General features: G+C 47.1%; 1 protein-coding gene across 2 annotated transcripts in view; it reads left to right on the plus strand.

Annotated features, from left to right (window-relative positions):
- ZNF423 (zinc finger protein 423) overlaps positions 1 to 12,313 on the plus strand; it is a 333,930-nt gene that overhangs the window by 182,954 nt on the left and 138,663 nt on the right. For both annotated transcript variants that reach the window (XM_063141103.1, XM_063141104.1), the window contains exon 4: positions 132 to 3,355. In XM_063141103.1, coding sequence (XP_062997173.1) covers positions 132 to 3,355 — 3,224 coding nt within the window. The remainder of the gene's footprint in view (positions 1 to 131; positions 3,356 to 12,313) is intronic.

The raw sequence follows: 12,313 nt of genomic DNA on the forward strand, positions 1-12,313 counted from the left end.
TCTCCTCTCCTCTCTCTCTTTTTAAATACTGTAGTAGCAGAAGGGCCGTAGTGTTGTTGAACGGCTTTGTCCCTATTTTCACAGATGCACTGGGAATTGTTTTTAATCTCCTTTCTGCTTTCCCATTACAGATGGCGATGACGACCCACAACTCTCCTGGGTGGCTTCATCTCCCTCCAGCAAAGACGTTGCATCACCCACTCAGATGATAGGAGATGGGTGTGATCTCAGCATCGGGGAGGAGGAAGGGGGGACCGGCCTGCCGTATCCCTGTCAGTTTTGCGATAAGTCCTTCATTCGCCTGAGCTACCTTAAGCGGCACGAGCAGATCCACAGCGACAAGCTACCTTTCAAATGCACCTACTGCAGCCGGCTTTTCAAGCACAAGAGGAGCAGGGACCGGCACATCAAGCTGCACACGGGGGACAAGAAGTACCACTGCCACGAGTGCGAGGCGGCCTTCTCTCGCAGCGACCACCTCAAGATCCACTTGAAGACGCACAGCTCCAGCAAGCCCTTCAAGTGCACTGTCTGCAAGCGAGGCTTCTCCTCCACCAGCTCCTTGCAGAGCCACATGCAGGCCCACAAGAAGAACAAGGAGCACGTGGCCAAGAGCGAGAAGGAGGCCAAGAAGGACGACTTCATGTGCGACTACTGCGAGGAGACGTTCAGCCAGACGGAGGACTTGGAGAAGCACGTCATGACGCGTCACCCGCAGCTCTCCGAGAAGGCTGACCTGCAGTGTATCCATTGCCCCGAAGTATTTGCCGATGAAAACTCCCTGCTTTCCCACATCCACCAAGCTCACGCCAACAAGAAACACAAGTGCCCAATGTGCCCGGAGCAGTTCTCTTCGGTGGAGGAAGTCTATTGCCACTTGGATAGCCATCGGCAGCCTGATTCCAGCAACCACAGCATCAGCCCCGATCCTGTCTTGGGCAGCGTGGCCTCCATGAGCAGCGCCACTCCAGATTCCAGCGCGTCAGCAGAACGGGGCTCCACTCCTGACTCGACTCTGAAACCATTGAGGGGGCAAAAGAAGATGAGATCCCTGGAAAGAGAAGAGGGGCAGACCTGGTCGAAGGTGGCATACAGCTGCCCGTACTGCACCAAGCGTGACTTCAACAGTCTGGCGGTCTTGGAAATCCACCTGAAGACCATCCATGCAGACAAACCTCAGCAAAGCCACACGTGCCAGATTTGCCTTGAATCCATGCCCACCTTGTACAACTTGAACGAACACGTGAGAAAGGTGCACAAAAACCACGCGTATCCAATGATGCAGTTCAGCAACATTTCGGCCTTCCATTGTAACTATTGTCCGGAGATGTTTGCAGATATCAACAGCTTGCAGGAGCACATCCGTATTGCTCACTGCGGGCCGGGCGCCACAACTCAAGATGGTAACCATGCCTTCTTTTGCAACCAGTGCTCCATGGGCTTTCTGACGGAAGCCTCTCTGACTGAGCACATCCAGCAAACTCACTGCAACGTAGGAAACTCGAAGTTGGATTCCCCTGTGGTCCAGCCATCGCAGTCTTTTATGGAGGTTTACTCCTGTCCGTATTGCACAAACTCGCCCATTTTTGGCTCCATCCTCAAGCTTACCAAACATATTAAAGAAAACCATAAGAACATTCCACTGGCCCACAACAAAAAATCCAAAGGCGAGCAGAGTCCAGTTTCTTCTGACGTTGAAGTTTCTTCCCCTAAAAGACAGCGGTTGTCTGCTAGTGCCAACTCTGTTTCGAACGGCGAATACCCATGCAATCAGTGCGAGCTGAAGTTCTCCAACTTTGAAAGCTTCCAGACTCATTTGAAGTTGCATTTGGAGCTGTTGTTAAGGAAGCAATCATGCCCTCAGTGCAAAGAAGACTTTGATTCCCAGGACTCCCTCCTGCAGCACCTCACGGTCCATTACATGACGACCTCCACTCATTATGTATGTGAGAGTTGTGATAAGCAATTTTCGTCGGTGGATGATCTACAGAAGCATTTGCTAGACATGCACACTTTTGTGTTGTATCACTGCACCCTGTGTCAAGAGGTTTTCGACTCCAAGGTATCCATACAGGTGCATCTGGCAGTGAAGCACAGCAACGAGAAGAAGATGTATCGGTGTACGGCCTGCAACTGGGATTTCCGGAAGGAGGTGGACCTTCAGATCCACGTGAAGCATAGCCATTTGGGCAACCCTGCAAAGTCACACAAATGCATCTTCTGCGGAGAGACGTTCAGCACCGAGGTGGAGCTGCAGTGCCACATTACAACCCACAGCAAAAAATACAACTGCAAGTTTTGCAGCAAAGCTTTCCATGCTATCATCTTGCTGGAAAAACATTTGCGGGAGAAACACTGCGTCTTCGACGCCGGCACCGAGAATGGTACAGCTAATGGCATGACACCAGCCAACAAGAAGGCAGACTCCGCAGACCTCCAGAACATCTTGATGAAAAACCCAGATACTTCAAACAGCCATGAAGCTAGCGAGGATGACGTTGATGCTTCTGAGCCCATGTATGGCTGTGATATTTGTGGGGCGGCTTATACGATGGAGGTCCTTTTGCAGAACCATCGTTTGAGGGACCATAACATCAGACCAGGGGAGGACGACTGTTCCAGGAAGAAAGCAGAGTTCATCAAAGGTAGCCACAAGTGTAACATCTGCTCGAGGACCTTTTTCTCGGAGAATGGCCTCCGGGAGCACATGCAGACCCACCGTGGCCCAGCAAAGCATTACATGTGCCCCATTTGCGGGGAACGCTTTCCATCTCTTCTGACCTTGACGGAGCACAAAGTAACTCACAGCAAGAGCCTGGATACAGGAACATGCCGGATCTGCAAAATGCCACTACAGAGCGAAGAGGAATTCATTGAGCACTGCCAGATGCACCCTGATCTTAGAAATTCCCTCACCGGATTCCGCTGTGTTGTCTGCATGCAGACGGTCACCTCGACGCTCGAGCTGAAGATCCATGGGACGTTCCATATGCAAAAATTGGTAGGGAACTCGGCGGCGTCATCTCCCAATGGCCAGGCCTTGCAGAAACTCTACAAATGTGCTTTGTGCTTGAAAGACTTCAGGAACAAGCAAGATTTGGTGAAACTGGATGTTAACGGCCTACCATATGGCCTGTGTGCTGGATGCATGACGAGGAGCACCAATGGACAATCCTTGGGCATGACTACACCAGAAGTTAGTGAAAGACCTTGTGGCAGCCTGAGGTGCCCAGAGTGTAGTGTCAAATTTGAAAGTGCCGAAGACTTAGAGAACCACCTTCAGCTAGACCATCGAGACCTGACGCCTGAGACCAGTGGCCAAAAGAAGGGCACCCAGACATCCCCCGTTCCCAGAGTAAGTACTACCACACAAATTAGGTTATCCATAATCATCGTCATAAATAGCTGTTCCATTCGGAAGCTTTCATTACATGTATGGCTCCAGTGTGAACTTAAAATGCCGCGATTCCATAGGGATATCTCCATTCTCTTCAGTATTGAAAAGTCCCATTGCGGGGGACAGCAAACTTATGGCCCGTAGACAACATCTGGGCTTGGGGGGAGGCATGGGATCGTTCGGACACCTGGATCTGAGTTCGGAGGCAACAGCACTCTGACTTCGGCCCCAGTTGTCCGAACTTCCCGCCCCTGCCCCTTCGCAGCTGGTGCAGAGAAAAACATGCCAGCTGCCTCCCCGAGGTTGCAAAAGCAACCTCAGAGGGAATGTAAAGGAGAGGTTCCCGTAGGCAGGGAGAGCAGAGGACTGGGCAGGCCTGCTTAGTAAGAATCCTCCAGCCTCCTCAGCCTCCTTCTCTCCCCCTCCCCGATGCCCCACCTTGGAGTGGGCCTTGAGGGTTTGCACCTGGTGTTGGGCCAGAGAGACAGATTGGGGATGCTGCTGGTGTACCGCCCACCCTGCTGCCCAGCATCCTCCCTGACTGAGCTGGCGGAGGCAGTCTCGAATGTGGTGTTGGAGGAACCCAGGACAGTGGTTCTGGGCGACGTCAACTTTCATGCTGAGGCTGTCTCTGGAGCTCCGGCTCTGGACTTTATGGCCTCCATGACAACCATAGGGCTGTCTCAGTTTGTCATTGGCCCAACACATGAAGCAGGGCATACTCTTGATTTGGTTTTTGCTCCAAGCTGTGAGACGGGTAGTCTGAAGATTGTGGGGGGTCCAAGTAACCCCATTGTCATGGTCAGACCATTTCTTGGTGAGATTTGAACTCACAGCGTTACTACCCTCCTGGAAGGGTGGGGGACCCATTCGGATGGTCCACCCCAGGAGACTGATGGAATCCAGTGAATTTCTGAATGCTCTTGGGGATTTTCCAGTGAAGAGAGCTGGTGATCCAGGCGAGGCCCTAGCCTCACTGTGGAACGGTGAGATGCGGAGGGCCATCAACTTGATTGCACCTGAGTGCCCTCTCCAGTCCTGTAGAGCCTGCTCTGCTCCTTGGTATACTAAGGAGTTGCGGTCAATGAAACAGGCTGGACGTCGTCTAGAGAGCAAATGGTGCAAGACTTGAAGCGAAGATGACCGAGCACGCTGTAGCGCGCAAAAATTTTTCAATGGGGAGCGGTATATAAATATTCTAAATAAATAAATAAATAAATAAATAAACTAGACAGGAGAAAATACATTCCTCTGTGCTCCCCCTGCTCTGCATAGGATGCCGGTCGTTCTCCGAGTTTGGAGGCTGACCGGCATCCGAATAGAATTGCGCCCCCTACCTCTCTCACCCAGGAATGACTAAGCGAGCCCCTATTTATGCGTGAGCACCATCTGACCACTGAAGCACTGCAAGGATTTGTGGGATGTGACTGCACTACTATAAGTAACTACAAATCACAGGTGTGTTCATCAAACTGTAAAAACATAGCATTATAGGTTTAATTTTACGTTAAAGCACCAGGTGTTTTTGACTTATTTTTTTTTAAATGTTTTTGCTTCACAGTAATAGGGCTCTGTTGTCAAAACTACTTTGCTTAGCTACTGGTACGTTTGGTAGAAAGCGTGGTTGTGGCATGGTTAGGCAAGTGCCCTATATTATCCCTAAAATATTAGCGGAAGGTGTCATTCCTGTATAAAGTCATTCTAGGTGGAGTTTCAAAGGTTTCCAAAAATTGCTTTTATCTGCTCTGAGCCAATTGGGAAAGTGAGATGATGTCTCAATAAAGAATCCGTTTCTAATTCCAAATTGGCCATTCCACTGAAAACTTCACACAGAAGTTAACTGGGTGATGCTTGAATACCAGTTCACCCAGTCTTTTTCCTGGCACCTGTGCGTTCCAGCACTGAAAATGGGGAAAGCACGCATGAAGAGTAAGCAGAACGGAGTGGTGCAGCACTACAATTCATCCATTCCACTCTGCCAAAACACCGAGGCGGATCATGGAAATGGGAGAGGCTTCCATAAATGTCTTCTTTGTGCACATCTGATTCAGAGCATGAGAAGTGGGATTGCTTTAGGAGGCCACCACACGTCTTCCAATCGGGAGACAGTATCCTAGCGGGCTCCTTTCTGGCCCGGAACCCTCAACACCTCCTGAGGGATGTGTGGGTGTGTTGGGGGGCCCATGAGGCCAGTGAAACAGTTGTCCCCTTTGCTTTATCAGATGATTTTTGGAAGGGGCCAGAATGCACCTCTCTGTATGTGTGTGTGTGTGTTTCCTGGTGCTCACTGTTGTAATGGTGCATTTTAAAGTGCAGGTGCTCATCATGACAGTCCCTATAGCCACACCCCTTAGGAGAGGGAGACAGCTGTGTTGATCCATATCCTCAAACCAGTTCTAGCAGTTGTCATCTCTACCAAGAGCAGGAGTTTTATAAAGCTATTGGGTCTTGATTTCCTGTTCAAGACTAGGCCACGCCAAATGACTTAGCATTACAACAGGGATAGCTCACAACTGTACATTGCTGCTGGGAAAATTTTAACCCACCCATGCCAGCTACTGTGAGGATGAAGCAGAGCTCAGTGGGAGTAGGGAATTCCGAGGGGGGCGGCGAATGACATTAACGTCCCTGCTAATCAGAAAGCACTTGCGCTGTGTCCTGGCGAGCCCACTGCTGGCGCTGTTTCCAAAGTGCTTCCACCCTTGCTGGTACCTAGGATTCTGTCCTGGATTCCAGCTAGGATGGAAATCAGGGGCATCCCTAATGTGCAAATTGCAATGTTTGAAGATTGGCATGAGTGTGGTCTTTTGCTTTGAATAGACGGCTGGTATGCATACAGCAGCAATGGGAGAACACATTCTGCTGCCCTTCAGTTGTAAAAACGCACATGCACAGAAATTAATGTCCATGTTAGAAAAGGTAACGTATGAAATGTTCCTTTGGGAGAGAAACTTGTTAACCTTAAGCCTTTTCTTAGAGTTTTGGCAGGGGATTCTGTGGGCCGCTGTTGAATGTGTGACTCATACAGAAGATGGTGGGAACTCTGTTCTAGCGGTGGACCGTAGCTTAGTAGAAGAGCACACACTTTGTGTGTGGAAGGTCTCGGGTTCAGTCCCTGGCAATTCCAGGTAGAGCTGGAAAAGACTCCTGTCTGAAACCCTCCAGAGCCTCTGCTAGTCAGTGAATACAAAACTGAGCTAGATGGGCCAATGATTTAACAAAGTATGTACATAAAGAAGAGCCATGCTGGATCAGACTGAAGGTCCATCTAATCCAGCATTCTATTTACACAGTGGCCAGCCAGCTGTTGACTGGGAACGCACAAGCAGGACACAAGTGCAACAGCAGCACCCTCCAGTACATGTTCCCCAACAACTGGTGTACGCATGCTACTGAAAGTAGCATTTAGCCATCAGGACTATTTTGGCTCAGTAAAAGGCCGATTTCTGGGTCTCTAGGTTCCTTCTGCATTTATTTAACTAAAACATTCCCCATGAGGGATGGCTGAAAACATCTCCGTCTAAGGCTGGAACTAGGCATTACGGAAGATACATGGCTGACAGTGAAAGCAGCAGCCACACGTCTTCGTCATTTCATTTCCCTAGGATCATTTCATTTCCCTAGGAGTGTCTTCTGTTTCAAAACATGCAACACAATGTCATCCTGTTGTGCATTTTCCCATCCTGCAAGCAGAGGCCCATCCTGCAAGCAGAGTTCTGCGGAAGTTGGGAAATACACCACAGAATGATGTCATGCAAGAAGGACGATGTCACCTCAGGAGTGTCATGGATTGGCTAGTAGCGATGGAATCGCTAGTGCTGATGCTGCCATCTGGATGGCCCCAAAATGTCCTGATGCAGCATCACTCAGAGGCATTGTGGGAAGGTCAACATGGCAGTTTCCTACCATCTCCCTGCTGCCAACCCTGACGTCATGTCATGCATTTCCACATCAGGACTAGTTCCTGAATGAAGAGAGAGGACGTGAAGCTGGTGCTTGTGGCAGCCGCCGCTCACCCTCTCACTGTTCCCAGCTTAATTATAAACCAAACTCCATTCTATTTAGGATGAGAATTATTTTCTTAGCTGCCATTTTTCCATTGCTTTGCTTTGAGTAAAAAAATGTGAACTCTTTATTTTCGTTAGGTTCCTCTTTATCATTGAAGAATATCTTCAATGTGCTGCATGCGCTAAAATTGGAAGGGTTTGTGTGTATGTGTTTCTTTTACACAAAACATTGATTAAGTAGCAACTTATTCCCAGACTAGCTCACAATCAGACCCACAGCTGCTTCCTTACATGGGTTTCTGCAGCTCCGTCTTCTACTGTCCTCTGTACTTAATAGGATTCTTGGCTATTTCAGCACATGGGCTGAAATAGCCGAGAGAGCGAGAGAGCGAGCGAGCAAGAGAGAGCGTTCATGTTTGCCATTGGTGGCCTTTGGAAACAATTTCTTCAAAGCTCCATTTGTGGCTCAGCAGATCACTTTTTTCTCGGTGTCCCGAATAAAATTGGAGGGGACTTGCGACTTTTCTCGGTTGACGAGCAAAGGAGCGGCGCGCATAGCATTCTTCACTCCCCGTGACCGCTTTTAATTAAGCTTGATTTAACGCATAAAGCCGCCAGCTCGCTTGGCGCTACTAGAAGGTCCTTTCCCCCCCGTTTGAGCCGGGAGCCCCTGCCTGCCCTGACGAGGCATCATTTTGTCTGTGTGGCTGGGAGGATAGAGCTGTTAAAAGTCTTGTCTTGTAGATCTTGCCGGTTGTGACAATGTGTTGGGTTCAAAGGATTTCTCAGAGCTTGAAACAATCCGAGCGAAAGATTCTTTGCTTTGTTTCACTCACTGCTTTAGCACTGCAACTGCATAGTGCTCCCTCGGGGTCAAGCGAATCGGTGACTAGACCTGCTTCCAGCTGTGATATACATCTAATTCTGCAGAGAATAAAATACGGAATGGAAACACCTCTCCCGTCAGTGTGAAGCCTCTTGAGAGTTCATCATCCAAAACTACTTATTAGTCCCAACGTCGTCTTTCCACTTCTTGGTTCTCCATTGTGTTTCACGCTCCTCTTAAAGAACAGGCCTATTCTTTTATGCCAGACTAATTCCAATTTCATATGACTGCTCACACAGAGGCTGAAATACTCCAAGTTCTTGCTGTACGTCCTTCCCCCTCCTTCCTTCTTCACAATTGTCGTGAGGGAAATCGCTGCCGTCCCCCTCACGCCGGCTTTTAACCGTGTCTCTTCAGCGAGAGCTTCCATACCTCCTCTTCTCTCAGGAGAGAATTTAAGTTCTTCAACAAAGTAAATGCTTTGAATCTCCTCCCAAGAGGGCAGATTTCTTTTGTGGAAGATAATGAAAAAATCAGAATTCAGGCCTGCACCAAATTACACATTACACAGGAGCCTGCGATTGGCATATATGCTAATGCCTTAGACCTGCCGTTCTACCTTTCCGTTATCAATAACAATCCCGTGAGCAGGCGGATGGATGCAAACAATGCCTTTGCCCTTTTTATTTGTCCCCTCATAATTCTCTGTGGAACCTATCAATTTGGCCTAATACTGCTTTAGGTCTAGGCTCTGGCCTGCTTCCTCAGGCTTTGTCAACCTTGACATTTAAAAGGAGATGAGCAAGGCCCGTTTCCCCAGGGCTGAGCAATGGTATATATGTGAAGTTCTCCTTTAGCAGAAGTGCTTGAATTACAGTGGCACCCCCAGCCCCCTATCTTTTGTGATGGGACCCTTAGCTACTGTTTTAGAAGTCGGGGGGGGGGCATGATTTGACCTCCACCTCTCATCAAAAGCCTGTATCTCTCTCTCTCTCTCACACACACACACACACACACACATGCACGCACACTGCCCCTGGCCTGGATCTCTGCACCATCTCTCTCTCTGTTTATGTCCCTGGCTGAGCAGCGTACCCTAGTCTAAAGCTCTTCATTACTTTATTGACTCACTCTGTCTAATGAGTTTCACCCATTTTCAGCGCTTGAATAACAGAGGGAGTGTGTCCCCCTCCTCTTTTGTAATGCCAGCGTCCCCCTCCACCCACCAGCTTCTGTTTTGGAAGAGTACTGTGGCTTGCATTATTTTCCTGAAGTTGGGAAGAGTTAGAGGTGGGACCTGTGGGTTTCATTAAGCCCCACACCCCCAATATTCCTCCACTGTTTCACAGATGTTTGAATACACTGGTAGCATGAGTGGATGGAGTTCCATGTAGCTGTAGTTCAGAGTAAAACAAAGAGAAAATTATTATTATTATTATTATTATTATTATTATTATTATTATTATTATTATTATTAACATTTCTATACTGCCCCATAGCTGTAGCTCTCTGGGGGGTTTACTTAAGATTGAAACAATTAAAACGACAGTTCCTTATTCTGCTGTGTTTAGCTAAGAGTGAGGCTTGGTTTACATGTTATTACTGCCATCTACACGGTGCTTTATGCTGATCTGGATAACATAAGGAACATATCATCTGGATAAGAGGTACAAAACATCTACCTCTTCCGCCCAAACTATATGGGTGGAAAAATGTGCTCGTTACCTTGTGGCTGAATGCCTTTTGACTTAGTCAGTCACAACTCCACTTATTCCTTTAGTTTCAGTGGGACATAGGCTGCATTCTGAACACAGCTATTTCGGAACCCCTTGAACACAGTGAGACTTACTTTGGAGTAAACCTGCATGGGGTTGTACTCTCGGTAACACTTAACATTGGCTGGATCTGGGCTAATGAATGTCAGATGCAATGGTGCAGGTTGTGCAAATAATTCTTAGCGTAATTAGGGCAAATACACATGCTTCTTTTAGGATGGTTTCTGTTCACCACTCTGCTGCTAAGATCATCTTCTTGGCTCGCCGCTCTGACCATGTAACTCCACTTCTGAAATCTCTTCATTGGCTTCCAATTCACTTCAGAATCCAATATAAACTTCTCCTGTTGACCTACAAAGCTTTTCACTGTCTAGCTCCTTCCTATCTCTCCTCTCCCATCTCACACTATTGCCCCGCTCGTGCTCTTCGCTCCTCTGATGCCATGTTTCTCGCCTGCCCAAGGGCCTCTACTTCCCTTGCTCGGCTTCGTCCATTTTCTTCTGCTGCCCCTTACGCCTGGAATGCTGTTCCAGAACATTTGAGAACTACAAGTTCAACCACAGCTTTTAAAGCTCAGCTAAAAACTTTTCTTTTTCCTAAAGCTTTTAAAACTTGATTTTGTTCTGACTTTATACTGTTCGTTTTACCCTACCCAGTGCCTGTTTACCCTACCCTGTGCCTGTTTGCATTCTCTTCCCCTCCTTATTGTTTTATTATGACTTTATTAGAATGTAAGCCTATGCGGTAGGGTCTTGCTATTTACTGTTTTACTCTGTACAGCACCATGTACATTGATGGTGCTATATATATAAATAAATAAATAAATAAATAATAATAATAATAATAATAATAATAGGATAATTGCAGTCAGTCGTTTTATCTTTTTCACTTTGATTCATGTGCACACAGTAGCTGCACCTCCAAATCAAATTGCTCACAAGAAAACCCATAGATTTTTCGAAGCTTTCACGAATGCAGTCCGTGCCCCTGAACACTCAGATCTTTTCCAGAGAACTGTAACTTTCAGCAGCTTGTTAAAAAGGTTGCATCAAAAGATAGCCAGGCAAGCTAAATTGAACAACATGCTGTTCTCTGTTTTCTAATCTCTTGTTGATTTGTAGTACAACAGGTAAAATGCAGTTTTTACTCAGTCTGCCTTGTGTGTGCAATACAAACTGAGCAGCCAACATCTGTCTGACTGACGTTACTGCTCTATAATTCTTGACCAGTTCCTCTTCGTTTTCTTTTTTCTTTTGGAACATTATTGATTTTTTTTTTACACTGAGACTAACAGTAGAGGATTAGAGAAATATAGAGTCAGAGAAGAAGCTACATTGAGATTACATTAAAAACAATAGGAGTACATGTTTCAGTAAGTGCCAGGATGTATTGACATTGTAGCTCAAGACGGAAAGTAGAAGATGCTCTGGATGCCAGCAATACTCCACTAACAAGCAAACCTCTGAAATCCTGCAGGTGAGGCTTAGAGAAACCTTGCAGCTAGAGGTTGTGGGAAAGGGGGTTACAAAGACAGTTGTTTGAGGAATAATTAATTGATAAATTGGTAACTTGGCGAAGATATATGCATCCCCCTATAAAACCTTGTAGATATTTAATCCATCAAAAGAGCTTTTATCCAGCCATCCAGATGTGCCATAGAAAAACTGAACCCCCGCAATCAACACATTTCATGATAGGTTAGAATAATCATTAATTGGTGGGACGATGAGGAAAGCAAAGAAGTTACCAAGCTTAAAAACTAATAGACCAGACTTCCCCTACCTGTTGCCTTCCAGATGTGTTGACTTCAACACGCTGGCTAGGAATGATGGGAGTTGTAGTCCAGCTCATCTGGAGGTCAAGAGGATGGGGAATATTGGACTTATGGAACAGAGAACTTCCCATTTCTCCAAATCTCACCCCAGCTTTTAATTCACTGGATAACATCAGTCAAGTTGCCACTCTCTCATTTAACTCTGATCAGAAACATGGGCCGTGATGGAGTACGTGCTTTGCCTGCAAAAGATCCCAGCTTCAATCCCTGGCGTCGCAAGATAGGGCTGGCAAAAAGTCCTGTCTGAAACCCTAGAGAGCTGCTGCCAGTCAGTGTCAACAATACAGGGCTAGATGGTTCAGGGATCTAACTCTGATCAAGGCAGCTCCCTTTTTCCTTGCGTTCTATGTTCCATGGGGGATTGTAGCACTGCCTTCCTTGCAGAGTAGTTGTAAGGCCTATTGAGCGCATTCCTTTGGAATACTGCAAACACTTAGGAAACATTATTGTTATTTATTTGTTTTATTATACTCC

Source organism: Elgaria multicarinata, chromosome 14, assembly GCF_023053635.1.
Source record: "Elgaria multicarinata webbii isolate HBS135686 ecotype San Diego chromosome 14, rElgMul1.1.pri, whole genome shotgun sequence".
Taxonomy (NCBI): domain Eukaryota; kingdom Metazoa; phylum Chordata; class Lepidosauria; order Squamata; family Anguidae; genus Elgaria; species Elgaria multicarinata.